Genomic DNA, 16,012 nt, shown 5'->3' with positions numbered 1-16,012 from the left:
TCAATTCATTTCTCCACATTGCCACAAAGACAGGAATCCCCATCAATTAACATCAGTCTGGAGATGCTCTTAATCTCTTAATAAAACAATAATATATAATTAAAGTGAATTGACTAAATTAATGCAGGATTGATCATGTATACTATACCTGCATCCAGAAGTGGAACCATCGCGATTCCAGTTAAACTTAGAGAATCACTATCATGCCTCAATGTTGTATGGTCCGATATGTTTGAAACAGTAGACATTAACCCTGAAGAAGGAAGGTAGCATGAGTCTGATTTTCTTAAAGGAGCCCCGCCAAAGTGGCTTAATTTTGCAGAGGAAGAAAACTCTCCTTTAGTCAAGAGGGACGGCTTTAATGATTTAATAGAGTTAATTAAGAGAAAAAGAAGAAAACGCTGTCTGATCACCGATGTTTATTTACAATACCAGCCCGGCAGTGGAGGCTCAACTCTCTCCATGCAGGTGCTTTGGCATTTCCGGAAAGATCTCAGATGTGCCAAAGTGATCGATTCAGATCTAGACACCAAAGAGCTGTCGAAACAAGTGCTGGACCTCTTTCTGCTGTCTAATGAACAACATGCTGAACAAGATCGGAAAACTGTGCTGCTGTTACTGGACACCAAGACAAAGCTGGACAATGATCTCAGAGAAAACCTGATCGAGGAAATCCATAAGAGGTGCATCAACACAGACTCTCCAGTCGTGATCATTTTAAACTGCAAGACTACAGACTTTACTCTCACCGACACACTGATTCTCAACAAAATGCTATCTAAAGAGCAAATTAGACAATTTAGGGAAAAACTTATACAACAGATCCGACTACAGAGAAAAGGCCAAAGGAGAGTCGCAACCATAAATCTGTTGTACCACAAAGACAGCGATGGATTAAAACTAGCCAGTGAAGTACTGAGAGACTTGAGAGAAGAGTTCACATGTCAAACCCTGACAAAATCATTCAAAACAGAGACTGCAGAAAATAAAGACGAGTTGGTAAGAGAGATTGGAAATACAGCAAATGACCCGCTCAGAATATATGAAACACATAACAAGACTGTGCTTCTCCTGTTGGATATCAAAGGAGAAAAGCTACTATGCTACTTATTAAAGAGTCTGTTAAAGCTAAAGCGTGCCGATCAAACCAACCATCCTGCATTCATCATTATCAATGCTTATCAGAAAAGTGTTGTTCGAGTGCCAGGCGACGTGAAGCTGAAATTGGAGCTCTTACCAGAGGAGAAGGACAAGTTTGCTCAGAAAAAGCTTCAGCTGGAAAGTAAACATAAGGAAATGTCACAGACGTTTCATGCCTTTAACATCATGCAGGGAGGTTTCCAGAAAGAAGATGCAGAGAAACTGATCACAGAAGAAATGGTGAAACATATTGAAAAAGACACGAAGTCAAGCAGCACAAGACTTCTCAGTTTTCTGGCTTTGATAAACTCATATGTCCCAGGTTCACACTTGTTGGAGCATTTCTGTGAGGATTTCATTAAAGAAGAAGAATGGTCCACTGATGGAGAAAACCTTTTGCTGGAAACGATAATGAAACCTTTTGAGGGTCTCATAGTAACATATTTAGAAGGAGAACAAGAAGACCAGTGCATTCGTCTGGCACATCCAATGATTGCTGATGCCTGTCTAAAAATACTCACTGAGCACAAACTGACAAGATTTGACATTGCTCTTGACTTCTTGAACAGCATGGTGAAAGGACACAAGAGTAATTATGATAAAATTTGCAAGAGCATGTTCATCACAAGGCCTAAGGGTCTGATGGAAAAGGAAACGTTTTCCAGACTTATTCTTGACATCATGCATGAAAGTGAAAATAATACTGAGCAATGCATTTGTTTGTTGGAGTTGCTTTCAGATTTGTTCTACAAAGACCCTTTTTATCCTCAAGCTCTTGCACGTTTTTATTACATTAAGGTGCAAGAGGAAAACAAATATGTTGAGGCAGAACGCTGGGCAAAAATGGCAATTAAAAGAGACCCTCAAAATTCACATTTAAGGGATACTTTGGGACAAATTTACAAAAACAACCTGCGGAAAATCTGGATTGAAGCTGGAGAAACATGCACAGATGTAGAGAACGTTTTGGCCATTGCACAGTCTGCCATTGATGCATTTAAAGATGTAGAGGAAGTTGCTGAAAATGAGTCTGAAGATGACACTGGATTCAATAACAGGGGTCTATTTGGGTTCCTCCAGGTTTGCAAGATCTTACATTCAAGCCCTTTTCAACACTTTGAACAACAACACAGTGATTTCATCAAACGACTCAAAGGGGCTGTTGAGTCAAGATATGATTTCTTTGAATGGTATCTGGCTTTCTCAAGACTAAGCCTCAATAAAGAGGAACCGGACTACTTTCATGAAGATATTGACGAGTGTTACAGGAAATATTTTACACAGAGAGAGCAGACTGATGTAATGACCCTGAATGAGAAAAAGATGAAGTCTTTCGGAGGACTGCTTCATTTCCTAAAATCAGACATCAATGTGCTTAAACAATATAAAAGTACATTTGATAATACACAGTCTGATAATGAAACCCAAACCGTTCTCTACATCCTTGCTAACATCATCTTGAGTCAATCGGGTGATCCGTGTGAAAAAGCAGAAGATCTTCAGGCCAGGTTACAGAGACTTTGGGTGAGAGAAATGCAAGACAGAAGCCCAGAGTTTTACCTCTTGATTCTTTTGCTCTTTTGGGCTGATGAAGCACCGCCAGGAATCACAAACCCTCCAAACCTTGAAAAGTGTCTCAAAAAAATGCATCATTCATACAAGAGTAAGTATCAGAAATACCTCCGCGGTCGCTACCTGGTGCCTCTGTTCTTCTTTAGGAAAGGAAAAGGTTTGCAGAGACTGGTTCACGCCTCAAAACTGAATCAAACTGCTCTGGAGCTCCTCACTGAAGGGGATGAAAGTGTAAAGATCAATGATCTTACACGTGTCAATGGGCAGGTCAGAAATCATAGAGTGTTTGCTATTAGAAGAGAAAAACAGATTCCAGTCTCTCCTCACGATCCGTCCAGTGTGTGCACAACAGGCCCGGTGTCTTTCTACCTGGGCTTCACCATTAGAGGACCAGTCGCCTTCAACATCAGATATGAAGAGAACTGTAAGTTACATACTTTTTTACTTCATAATAAGACATAGGGCTGGGCGATAAAACGATAACGATATATCGCGATAGACATAATCGATATCAATAAGAAATGAATTAGATAAAATATGCAATTATTTTTTCTTCATCGGAAGAAACCAGAGGTTGCGAAGCAATTTTGGTTGCATGAAAAAAAGGCACGCGCTTTCTGGTAGCCTAGCAACGTAGGGAGTGACACGCTACCAGTCAATCATTTAACAGTTTGGTTAAATGATATCGTTGTCTCGTGTTGGATTCTTCAGTAACAGAAAGAGCGTGGAGTGATAAGTGGAAAGCCTTATTTGATCGGTGACTGATAAGATGACTGACTGCTGAACTAATTCTGCCAGTCGCCCGCGCATGTTAGAGCAAGAGAGAGAAGAGAGAGAGAGAGATAGCCCCCCCCCCCTCCAGCCGCGCACTCTCACATTCTTCAAACTTCATTCTTGGTCTCCCTTCCTCGTGCATATTAATCAAAATTTATATTACCATCAAAATCAACTGAGAACTGACACAATTATATGTCAAAAGATCAGAAGATTGTTGCCTTATCTTCTCTGAAAAGTGTTCCGCACACTTTAGTGTTCCGCACACTTTAAATGAACGAACAAAACCTATCTAGTGATGAAATGTTTTATGGTTGTTTTGTGACAAATCTATTGAACTTTTTTTTGTCCTTTGCAAATCACACCTAATAATCAGAGGAAGGTTAAAGGATTAGTTCACCCCAAAAAGAACATTTCCTAATCATTTACTCACCCCCAATGTCATCCAAGATATTCTTGTCTTTCTTTCTTCAGTGGAAAAGAAATTAAGTTTTTTGAGAAAAGATTTCAGGATTTTTTCTTCATATAATGGACTTCAATGGCAATCAACTCGGTTGCTATTGTTTCCTCGAAAAACATAAAGGTCCCATTTTTCATGCCTTTTTGAAGCTTTGATTGTGTTTACAGTGTGCAGTATAACGTGTTCATGTTTCGTGTGTAAAAAACACAGTATTTTTCTGTTTACCGCTGTTTTCACTGTCATAAAAACGTAACGAGTTCTGATTGGGTTCAGCGGTTCCTGCGTTGTGATTCGACAGCAGCTGAGTGCACGATGCCCTCCTGGAAACACGTTTGGGCTAGTTTTGAGAAGCAAGTGGGCAGGATTTATTTTGAAAACCTGGCAATCCTGATCTGAACACACATGCTGGAGATGTACTTATAATCACAGGAGCGTTTTTTACTGAAGAGATGCACATGAAAATCACATTAGATTTTTTTGCACAGCCCTAACATCTAGTTAACAAAAATAAACAGCGTTGCCCTATATGTAGTAAGTTACAGTGCGTAACTTATGTAGTAAGTTACGAGCGAATCATCGGTACAACCCTCCCTTCTATTACAGAACTGTACTTATCCAGAGTGAGAGGAAGGGCTGGCAAAATCACCCTGGACCCCTCACATCCAGCACACTCCCTCTTTGAACTGTTGCTATCTGGTCGACGCTACAGAGGACTGAGCACTAGAACGACCAGACACAGGACCAGTTTCTCCCCTCAGGCAATCCATCTTATGAACAGCTGATAATAACACACTACACTTTATATTTATATACACATACACTTTATTTAACACACATACTTAATATACACTTAAATTTTGCACATAATTTACATGTACATACATAACTGCATTTTGTAATATACCTGCCTACAATTGTCATTTGTATATTGTCATTCACTATCTACATATTTGTATTTTTTATTCTTTTATTATGTGTTTTATGCTCTGTCGCTGTCATTTCTGTTGTACTGCGTAATTCCTCGTATGTGTAAACATACCTGGCAATAAAGCTCATTCTGATTCTGATTCTGATTCTGATTCAGAAACTGTTAAACGCACCAACTTAAATAATAAAATACACTTACCAGTTGTGGTCCATAAACAACGTCTTCTCCAGACAAAGAGGGAACTGCTCCATCTTTCAGGAATAATCTTTGTGTGAATCCGGCATTAAACGGATTGAGATTGAGGAAGCTGTCCTCAGAAAAAAAAATGTGACGCACATAGTTTTACATGTTGATTATCATTTTCGGGAACCGAGTTAAACATAATTTGTAACCATTGATCTCTAAGTACAGCGCCCTTGGGAAGGCCAAACAAAGATGATTGGACTCAGAGATGAAAATAACAGCGTTTTGACGATATGGCGAACACAAACACAGCTCTTCCTCTTCTCCGTCAGAGCGCAACAAGACCACTCCCCCTTTTTTGTAAATTCATGTGGGCGGAGGTTAGTCAAAAAACGGTTCTAGTGACGTCACTACTGCAGGAACTAGAGGGATGTAGTCCAAACTGGTCATTCATTGTAGGCGAATTCTGTTAAATAAAATATCTCGCTTGGCATTGAACTTTGAGCTTTAGAATTGTACAGATATTATTTATACTCTAACAACAACATTACACACTAACTTAAGTTTAAAACATGGGATCACAAAGAACGGGACCTTTAATTACTTTTCCACTGAAGAAAGAAAGACATGAATATCTTGGATGGCATTGGGGGTGAGTAAATTATTTGGAAATTTTAATTTTGAGGTGAACTAATCCTTTAATTTTAAAATAAAAATGTTACATTTACATTTAATCATTTAGCAGATGCTTTTATCCAAAGCGACTTACAAACGAGAACAATAGAAGCAGTCAGGTCAACAAGAGAACAACAACAGTATACAAGTGTCATGACAAGTCTCAGTTAGTCTAGTACAGAACACGTAGCCAGTGTTTTTCTTTTTTTTTTTTTTTTTAATGAAAAGACAAGAAAAGGAAAAGTGCTAGTGTTAGTTGGTTAAGTGCAGGTGAAAAAAAAAAAGATGAGTCTTTAGATGTTTCTTGAAAATGAGTAAGGACTCAGCTGTACGAATTGAGATTGGGAGGTCATCCACCAGCTGGGCACAGTCCAGGAAAAGGTCCGTGAGAGTGATTGTGAATTTCTTTGGGATGGCACAACAAGGCGTTGTTCACTTGCAGAGCGCAAACTTCTGGAGGGCACATATGATTGAACTAGTGAGTTTAGGTAAGTTGGTGCCATGCCAGTGGTCCTCTTGTAGGCAAGCATCAGTACCTTGAATTTAATACGAGGGGCTACTGGTAGCCAGTGTAACCTGATGAGGAGAGGAGTAACGTGAGCTTTTTTTGGCTCATTGAAGACAATCCTCGCTGCTGCATTCTGGATCAAATGCAGAAGCTTCGTAGTACATGCGGGAAGAGCCAGGAGATCATTACAATAGTCCAGTCTGGAGAGAACAAGAGCTTGGACAAGAAGATGGGTTGCTTGCTCTGACAGGAAGGGTCTAATCTTCCTAATGTTGTATATGGCAAACCTGCAGGACCGGGTCGTTGTAGCAATGTGGTCTTTGAAGCTTAACTGATGATCCATCACAACTTCTAGGTTTCTGGTTGTCCTGGAAGGAGTTATGGTTGATGAACCCAGCTGTATAGAGAAGTTGTGATGAAACAATGGGTTTGCTGGAATCACCAGGAGTTCTGACTTCGTAAGGTTAAGCTGAAGGTGATGGTCATTCATCCAGCTAGAAATGTCACTCAGACAGGCTGAAATGCGAGCAGCTACCGTTGGGTCATCAGGCTGGAATGAGAAGTAGAGTTGGGTGTCATCAGCGTAGCAGTGATAAGAAAAGCCATGCTTCTGAATGACAGATCCTAAAGATGTCATGTAGATGGAGAAGAGAGGGTGGACAGGAGAATCTGGTGATTAACAGTGTCAAAAGCAGCAGACAGGTCCAGTAAGATGAGTACTGAGGATTTTGAAGCTGCTCTTGCTAGTCGCAGGGCTTCAGTAACCGAGAGCAGAGCAGTCTCAGTTGAGACTCAGTTGAGACTGAGACATTAAATGTTTAAATGCAATATATTTTTCTCCTGGTCCTTATTTTAAATAGGTCATAAAAATATCAATAATTATTGATATCGACCGGTATGAAACACTTTTATTGTGATACAGATTTCAGCCATATCGCCCAGTTCTAATAAGACATATAGAAAACAATTAATATTTGCCAAGCTTTTATCAGTATGCAGTTTGGTTGTTTGCAAAATATGTATGCATCAATTGCATTTTTTTCCCGCAGTGAGATATGTTTATTGCTTTTTCTTTGCAGCTTTCAGGGGCGTATGAAGACACAAAGAATGAAAACAACCTAAATGATCTTTCACCTTTGATCTTTCTTTTTACTAATATATATATATATATATTATTTTTTGCCCACATGATTCTTCTCAGCACCAAAAAAAATAACCAACCAACAAATAAATAAATCATTAAATAAAGGTGAAACACTGAAACTATGCATATTAAAAAAATACATCAAAATAAACATAAGATATTTTTTTATAAGTAAACTACATTGCACATTGACTTACAACATGTATTAAGTTTTATTTTATGTGAGATTTCTCCTTTCATTGTATAAGCTTTTGTTTATGGTGGAATGAAAGTATATAAGCCAAGACACATATTTGTGTCTAAGAAAAAAATATTGACTAACATGTACATGATGCTTTGCCTAGTATTTAATGAGGAGAGTAAAAATGTTATGTGTTAAATGTTGATATAGAGAAAAGGGATTCTGAAATGGTTTAATGTTTATTTATGTTGGGATTTGGGATTGGTTTTAATTATACGGTTACCACTAGTGAGCATGGGTGCAAAACGTTTCTATAAAATAATTAAAAAAATGATATAAAAATACTAAAAATGGGCTTGCGTTTGTGTGGAATCTGGTCTGGTCAGACTTCACTGAAACAGAGATGGAAGAAAAAACATTTTGAAGATTTTAATCAACTGAACCAGGTGCAAAATAATTCACTGTTTGGAAGTGTTTGGAAGTCCTTACATGACATCCACTGATCAGGGCCCGGTTCCCCGATAATGCTCACTCTTAGCGCTCTAAGAAGACTTAAAGATATATCTTACCAAACTTGTTTATGTTACTAAGTGTGTTCCCCGTAGTGTCCCTTAGAAAGCTTCTTAGCACGCTGCCTCTTACATTCGACGTTACAATGGCGCTGTCCCGAGTGAAGGTACTGAATTAGTTGGCATCGATTGCTCATGAATCGATTTTCCACTTCATGCACGACAACACTTTCTATGCAAATTAAACATTCCTCAAATTATTACAGTAACATTTATTTTAACATAGTTTAAGTTATCAGTAAAATATAGGCTATTAATTAAATGATCAAATGTTCAGTAATATGTTCACACAATATATTGTGACGGATAGACGAACTGGGTATCCCTCGCTAATCATCCACCCTCCTTATCCCGTTTTGCCACTTGTGCCGCTTCTTGACATGGGTTTAACAACTTTAAAAATTATGTAATACACTTTTATATTAATGGTAAGGTACTTTAAAATCAGAATTGATTGGCAAGCAGCTGCAGTTACTTATGTTTAATGTGGTATTGATTGCCATTGGTTAATGTTTTCAATAAAAAGCAACCTATCTACAATGAACAGAGAGAGAGAGAGAGAGAGAGAGAGAGAGAGAGAGAGAGAGAGAGAGAGATTGAATTTTAACAAAACTTTTATTACAAATTCATCTCACAGTACAATTAAATTACAATGTGCATAAATATTAAGAGCAACCTCAACTCACAATAAATGTGTAAAAAACAAATCACCCTCAGATACAGAACACAAAGCCTCGTTGCAACACCAAATACCTTCAAAGGTTATGAGATCATCCATTTGCTTGTAATAAGCAAAATCAATTAATATTCTTGCTTTCACCATGTTTGAAAACAATGCTACTACATTCTGTCCCAAATTTTGCTCAACTTTCTTTTTTCTACTTTTTCTACTGTAAATAGCCAATTTTGCTTGGCCTAACACACAATTTAACAACTGACACACAAATCTGTTTGTCAACACATATTTAAAACCAAAAATAAATAACACAGTAGAAAAAATTTCATTACAACTCTGAAAAATGGCTCCTAAAAGCAAAAATAAAGGCTCTAATCTTGCACATTTTACAAAAGCATGAAAGATGGTTTCTCTCTCAGTGCAAAAAGGACATTGAAAATCAACCTCAGGATTTAAAACCGAAATAAAAGCATTCACGGCGACAGCGCCATGAATAATTCTCCACTGTAAGTCACCTGTCTTTTTCGTCAACGGTGGTTTATAAAGTGCTCACCACTCAGGTTTTCTATCTACATTCAAAAATCACGCCATGGAGTATCAATTTTCTTACTTAACACCTTTTTGTTAAAAATAACAACACAATACTTATACAAACTTCTCCCAGAACAAGAAAAGAAATCTACGCACAGGGATTGAACAGTTTTTAAAAACACTCCAGAAACCTCTTCTAGGTTCGGTGAAAGAGACAGACAAGGAAAAGAGTCTTCAGGATCTGGTTCACAGTGACCATCACCATACTCAGCCAACCAAAGTCTTTCCGTTGCATTGAGGAGCATCTGCCACTTCACCAATATTTGTGCAACTAGACGGGTTGATCGAATCCCCAGATGCTGAGCCGTTGCTTCATCATTCATGAAATCCGTTCCTGATACTTCCAGTAACTGTCCCAAAGTGATGATTTTACTGTCAGTGAGTGTCTTGTTAAGTCCTGGGTACAGTCCACTGGCAGACAAATCCAGGCGTGCTCCACGGATTAAAGGCTCTTCTAACAGCCAATGAAGTGACTCTGAAGTTTTTTTTTTAAAAAACAGAAAGACTCCACACTTTAAAGAGGTTCCTATAAAAAACTGGTAATCCAGAAGTGTTCAATTTCAGTGGGTCGAGTAAACAAAGAGATTTATCTAGTCCCAGATTCTCAAGTTTACGCAAAATCACATATGCAACAGCACACCATTTACATTCAACTGAACCAAGAAGAAGTTTTTGAATGAATTGCAACCGAAAAGTTGCTACTCTACTTTGAAGGTGTATTAAGCCCTGTCCACCCTCCTCCTTAGGCAAGAACAACACATTCCGTGGGATCCAATGCAATTTATCCCAGAAGAAGTCTACTAAAATTGCCTGGATTTTTACTAGCAGATGCGATGGAGGATCAATACATGCAACCCTATGCCATATTGAAGAAGCAACTAAATTATTTATAATTAATATACGTCCTCTATATGACATTTTTGGAATTAACCATCTGCATTCATCTAGCCGGCCTTTCACTCTTTCAATGACTCCTTCCCAATTCTTTTGCACTGTTAACTCATCACCAATATACACTCCTAATTCACTAGTTCACGCTTACATATAATTAGCTGAGGCATGGTATGCGTATTTGGCGTGCTGTCCGGGGAAGGGCTCCGAGCTCGGGAATTGCCCGAACCTAGAGTACCCCCCCTTCCCCGTATATTGTAAAGTGAACTTGAAGTGAGGAGATGGGGTGGAGGAGGGATGCTGATAAACCGTCAATGGATAGAGGTAAGTCAGCGATATTTATACTGTGGGATTGATTACTTGATTGTGGTCCACCTGTGATGATTAGGCTAAGAATCTGACGCGCTCCTCCCGAATCTTCATTGATAATTACATGTATTTAAAACCTGATTTTCCCCAAACTAACCCTTTTGGGATATCTGGTTTCCCACCTGCCCACTCACCTAAAAGTAAGGTTTCACTTTTACTCCAGTTTACACTGGCAGAATATAACCCTTTAAAAGTCTTAAGTAAACCTGACAAAACTTGGATGTCACTTTGCCTACTAATCATAATTATGACATCGTCGGCATAAGCTGACAATGTAAGATTATTTACACATTTTGGCAAACGTAAACCATAAAGTTTGACCCGTATTTGCTTTAAAAGTGGCTCTATTGCCAAAGAGTAGAGCATACCAGACAATGAACACCCCTCCCGGACACCTCTATGAACTTTAAAAGGAGCACATAAACCACCGTTCACTTTCAGAATACTCTCAACGCCACTGTAAAGAACTTTAATACAATTTATACAATTTTGACAAAACCCAAAAGCCTCTAAAACTCTCCACAAATAGCGATGTTCAACATGGTCAAATGCTTTCTCCTGGTCTAATGAGATTAACCCACTGTCTAGATTCACCATCTTGGAGACCTCTAAAATATCCCGAATCAAAGAAACATTGTCAAATATTTACCTACCAGGAACACAGTAGGTCTGGTCAGGATGGATGACACCATCCATTGCTCCTGCCAGCCTGTTAGCCAAGGTTTTTGAGAGCAGTTTGTAATCGCTACAGAGTAGCGAAACGGGCCGCCAGCACTTTATGTCCGTAAGGTCACCTTTCTTGGGCAGGAGGGTTAGCACTGCTCTACGGCAGCTCAGAGGCAGCTGGCCTTCTGCCAAGCTTTCATTCAATACCTCCAGAAGGTCTTCACTCAGTTCTGACCAGAAGGACTTATAAAAGTCTACTGGCAGGCCGTCAATGCCCGGCGCCTTACCAGACTCCATTCCTTGTAGAGCCTTGCACATTTCACCCATGCTCAAAGCACCAGAAATCTCAGCATTGACTTCCTCAGACACCTGGGGTAAGTCGCTGAAAAAATCACTGTCACTCCTGTATTGTGGCCCAAGTTCATTTTTATACAGGTTTTCATAGAACACAACTGCTCTCTTGCGAATGTCCACAAAGTCTGTCAATAAACCTCCAGACTCAGAGCGCAGAGCATGGATGACTCTGCTCTGACCGTTCTTTTTCTCCAAGTTAAAAAAGAACTTGGATGGAGCATCCATTTGGTCCACACTCTGGAACCTAGACCTGACCAGAGCCCCATGTGTTCTGATGTTCAATAAATCAGCCAGCTGTGTCCTTTTCTTTGACAATGAATCTAAATACCTCCGGCTATCAGTTGACTCAGCTAATTCTAAAAGTTTTAAAATGTCAATCTCCAAGGTGTTCATAATCAAACTTGTCTCTCTAGTGACGTTTTGAGTATACTGCAAACTAAATTGTTTTATTTGGGCTTTCCCAAAATCCCACCACTGTCGTAGAGACTTAAAAGAACCCTTTGTGGTTCTGAACTCATCCCAGAAAAGTTTAAAGATGTTCTTAAAGTACCTGTCACTTAACAAAGTAGTGTTAAGCTGCCAGTATGCACTTCTTGGTTTAATGGAGTATAAAAACACTGAACACAGCACCATACTTAATGGGTTAATTAAACATTTCTTTACAATATTACAGTGATGCTTAAAAACATAAAACCGATCCAATCTTGCCAGCGAAATCACACTGTCACGAACATGAGTCCAAGTATACTGTTTTTGTGCCCCATTAAATGGTCTCCAAACATAGCTCATGGGTCTTGACAAACTGGATCAAACGATTACGAGACGGCAAGTGAGGTTCAATATGGTTTCTGTCCAAGTTTGACTGTGTACAGTTAAAGTCACCACCCACGAATAAATATTCTTCTACACAGCATTTTTGTAAGACCAAACACAAAGTATTTAAAAATAGCATTCTTTCTATTGGTGCGGTTGGAATATACACGCAAATAAAAACAAAAATAAAGTTCTCAAAAATAGCTCTTACTTTTAAAAGCCTGCCCTTAACTACTTCATCCACCTGATAAGAGGTTGGATTGAAAGCTTTAGAAAAAAGAATAGCCACCCTTCCACTGACGGAGGTGTTGTGGCTCAACACAGAGACCTCATCCCACTCCTCAGCCCAATCAGCAGCATTCCTCAAGTCACTATGTGTTTCTTGCAACATAAGAACATCTATTCTTTTTTGTTTAACTACTTCAAACATAGCTGTTCTTTTTCTAATTTCTCTTACTCCATTTGTATTTAAAGTCGCAATATTCACTTCACTCATGCTTGGAGAAATGAAAGAGACTAAGACACAAATTAGCACTCCATACACACACACCACATTACTAGCTGGGCTGCTATACTTTCTCACTACCATCATTGGCATGTCAGAAGTGAGTTTTCTCACAATCTTTTTTAGTCGATATAACTCCTTGTTTGTAAACAAACTCTCCGACATAAAAAACCTGGTTTTATCAACAAACTGCTTCGTGTCAGAAAAATAATCAGCTACACAGACCCCTCTCTTGTTTTTAGTAGCTTTTAAAAACAGTTTAATGTCTTCGACTTCACAACCTCGACTAGAGAAGTCACTCTGAGAGAGACTGACGCTAGAATCAGAAGATTCACTGTCACTTTCACCACAACAAACATCCACGTCAGCTTTCTTAGCTCTAACCGTCTGAAACTCGTCAGATGTTTTCCTTTTCGACGGAACTTTGAAATCAGTCTGCTCTGTCTCCATTTCAATGCCATCACCAAACGAATCGAGCAGTAAAAGGTTAGGTAAATTGACACTTTTTGGCGTATTCGATGTTTTAATTTCACCCGGTCTATTTTCCTCAACCACATTTTCAGGTTATTTTACCTGGATCGCCGCACTCTCGGCCGCGGGTGGATTCACTGCAGCTCTGTCCTCGACCGCACCTGTCCCCGCTGCACCCGTCTCTGTCGCCGGCCGAGCCTCGTCTGACGGACCAGCCTCACTAACATTAACATCATCAGCCGCTGCCACTTCATCTTGTCCGTGGTAACATAAACGACATAATCAAACTCGTCCACTTTTATATGCAGAGAAAGATCTAAATCCTCATCTTCTTTTAGGATCATGCAAACGAATCTCCTAAATGAAACCACATGTTTCAAAAGAGGAGATCCACTACCAATCGGTATCATTTTAATAGGTGAGACCAATTTTCCATATCGTGATAAGATTCTTACCAAAGTTTCATCGCTAATGAAAGGCGGAACGTTCGACAACAAAACTTTTTTGATGGCATAGAAAGTGGGAGAACATGAGTAAAAAGATTCTCAATCACTATACCATTCTCAACTAGGTCATTTGCCTTCTCAACAGAGCTAAGAAAGATGACAATTGCACTGTTCATTCTGGAGGCTGACATGATATGTTCATGCCCAACGACCTCTGCTGCAGCCAGGCAACAGTCTTCCACGCTCACTGCGGACGCCACTTTTACTCCATGGCGCCGCGTGAGTTTACTCAAACCTTGCATACGTGGGGCCGTCATGCTGCCCGCGGAAAAAAAGCACGGTAGCACGCGGCCCAAACCAACAAATACACCACCACTTCTTAACAATAACCCATACAACAAAGAAAAGAAAAGAAAGAAAGAAAGAAAAGAATTCACTCATAAGCTCCAATTCACACGCAAACGTTCCTCTCTCACTCAGCAGTCACACGTCACACCGGAAATGAGAGGAGAGAGAGAGATAGAGAGAGTGAGAGAGAGAGAGAGTGAGAGAGAGACTTGACTTTTAAGGTCTCTTTATTAAAAAAAAAAAAGTTTAAAAATTATAAATTGCCATCATTTTTTTTTTTTTTTTCGACAGCATATTAAAGGGACAATAAGTAACTTTTTAGGTATTTTATTATCTAAAATCAATATTTTTATTCATAAATATGCCCTCAATGGTGTATAAATACCTATGCCAATGTTTAAACTAATCCTTGTAAATGAAGAATTTATTATCTTTATATACATGGGACGGGTAGGTCGACGGAGGCTTCCATGTAGTTCCGCCATCTTGCAAAACTATAATAGCAGAGAGGGACAAAAAGTACTAAGCCAACGCGTTTCCACAACGCGTTTTCGGTCAGAGCCAGAAAAGAAAGTGCAGAGCAGTGAGAGGCGCTTGAAACTGCACCGGCAAGTTTAAAAGTCTGGATTGCATTCTTATTATGGACCATACATATGCCGCGCCACAGGAGAAGAAAACATCGTCGCCAAAACAGTCAAAAATAGAACGTAAAAGGAAACGTGACCGTAGATTACAGAAAACAAGAGTTAATGTCGGGGAAGCTTTTTCTAGGTGGAAAGAGCTAATGCTGGATAAAGATTTCAAAAGAGACGCTGAAGTGGCCAGTTCCCTTTCGAAGGGAACTTCGACAATACGTCAACGACGCTATGGGGAACGCCTCAGGTGTGACAGGTGTCTGAAATCAAATATCAACTCACAGCAATCATGCTGACCGGCGACAGCCGTGAATCATCAGCTTGAATGATGAGCGTGCGACCTGGATATAAAAAGGGCACCTTGAAACCATGACAATATCCTTTTCGTCTTCAGGGACTGTTTGTCTGATTTAAACGTCTGCTTACAGCGAAAATGAAACGCACATCTAAGGCAAGTCCTAAAAATTTCGTGAAATGTGCTGACCCGTGCCCAAGATATTTGTCGCCGGGTGACACTCACGAGATGTGTGTGTACTGTTTGGGTGAAGAGCACGCACGGGATGCTCTTGAGGGAGCGTCCTGTGCAAATTGTGAGAGTTCAGCGTCTGGTCCTCGCGGATCGGGTCCCGCTCGTGCCGAGGCAGAGCGGCGACGCGCTTCATGGGGCTCCCAGATGGAGCTCGCTGACGGTCTCGAGGGGGGCGTTAACCTCTCGGACGCGTCATCGGCTGACGAGAGTGAGCTGCAGGGGGATGACGGAGACTTTTCTCCTACTAATACTGCAGCGAGTGCTCTTCAGGCCGGGCAAGAGATGGCTGAGGAGGATGATTTAGATCCTCAACCTCGTCAGCCATCCTGCCCCGTGTACGCAGAGTTGGTGGAAGTTATGGAGCGCGCCACTGACAAACTTCAGTTGCCATGGCGGCGCGCTCAGGGAGAGATCGTTCGCGGTCGTTTGGATGATCGGTTTCTCCCTGAACATAGACCACCAGCTCAGCAGAGCCTTCCATTCCTTCCTGATCTCCATTCAGAGATCGAGAGGGCATGGAAGAAACCGTACTCTGCCCGTATTCATCGACATCAGCGGGGTAACTTCGCTGATGTTGAGGGGAT

At 40.1% G+C, this 16,012-nt stretch overlaps 1 protein-coding gene across 1 annotated transcript; it reads left to right on the top strand.

Moving 5' to 3' along the window:
* Positions 1–7,879, top strand: LOC128017578 (sterile alpha motif domain-containing protein 9-like). Its single transcript, XM_052603022.1, has 2 exons — positions 1–3,136; positions 7,320–7,879. The coding sequence occupies exons 1-2, from the start codon at positions 463–465 to the stop codon at positions 7,334–7,336; spliced, it is 2,691 nt and encodes an 896-aa protein (XP_052458982.1). The 5' UTR covers positions 1–462; the 3' UTR covers positions 7,337–7,879.
* The last annotated feature ends 8,133 nt before the right edge of the window (positions 7,880–16,012 follow it).

Source organism: Carassius gibelio, chromosome A7 (assembly GCF_023724105.1).
Source record: "Carassius gibelio isolate Cgi1373 ecotype wild population from Czech Republic chromosome A7, carGib1.2-hapl.c, whole genome shotgun sequence".
Lineage (NCBI taxonomy): Eukaryota > Metazoa > Chordata > Actinopteri > Cypriniformes > Cyprinidae > Carassius > Carassius gibelio.
The sequence above is the reverse complement of the archived record's forward strand: the minus strand, read 5'-3'. Positions and strand labels throughout refer to the sequence as shown.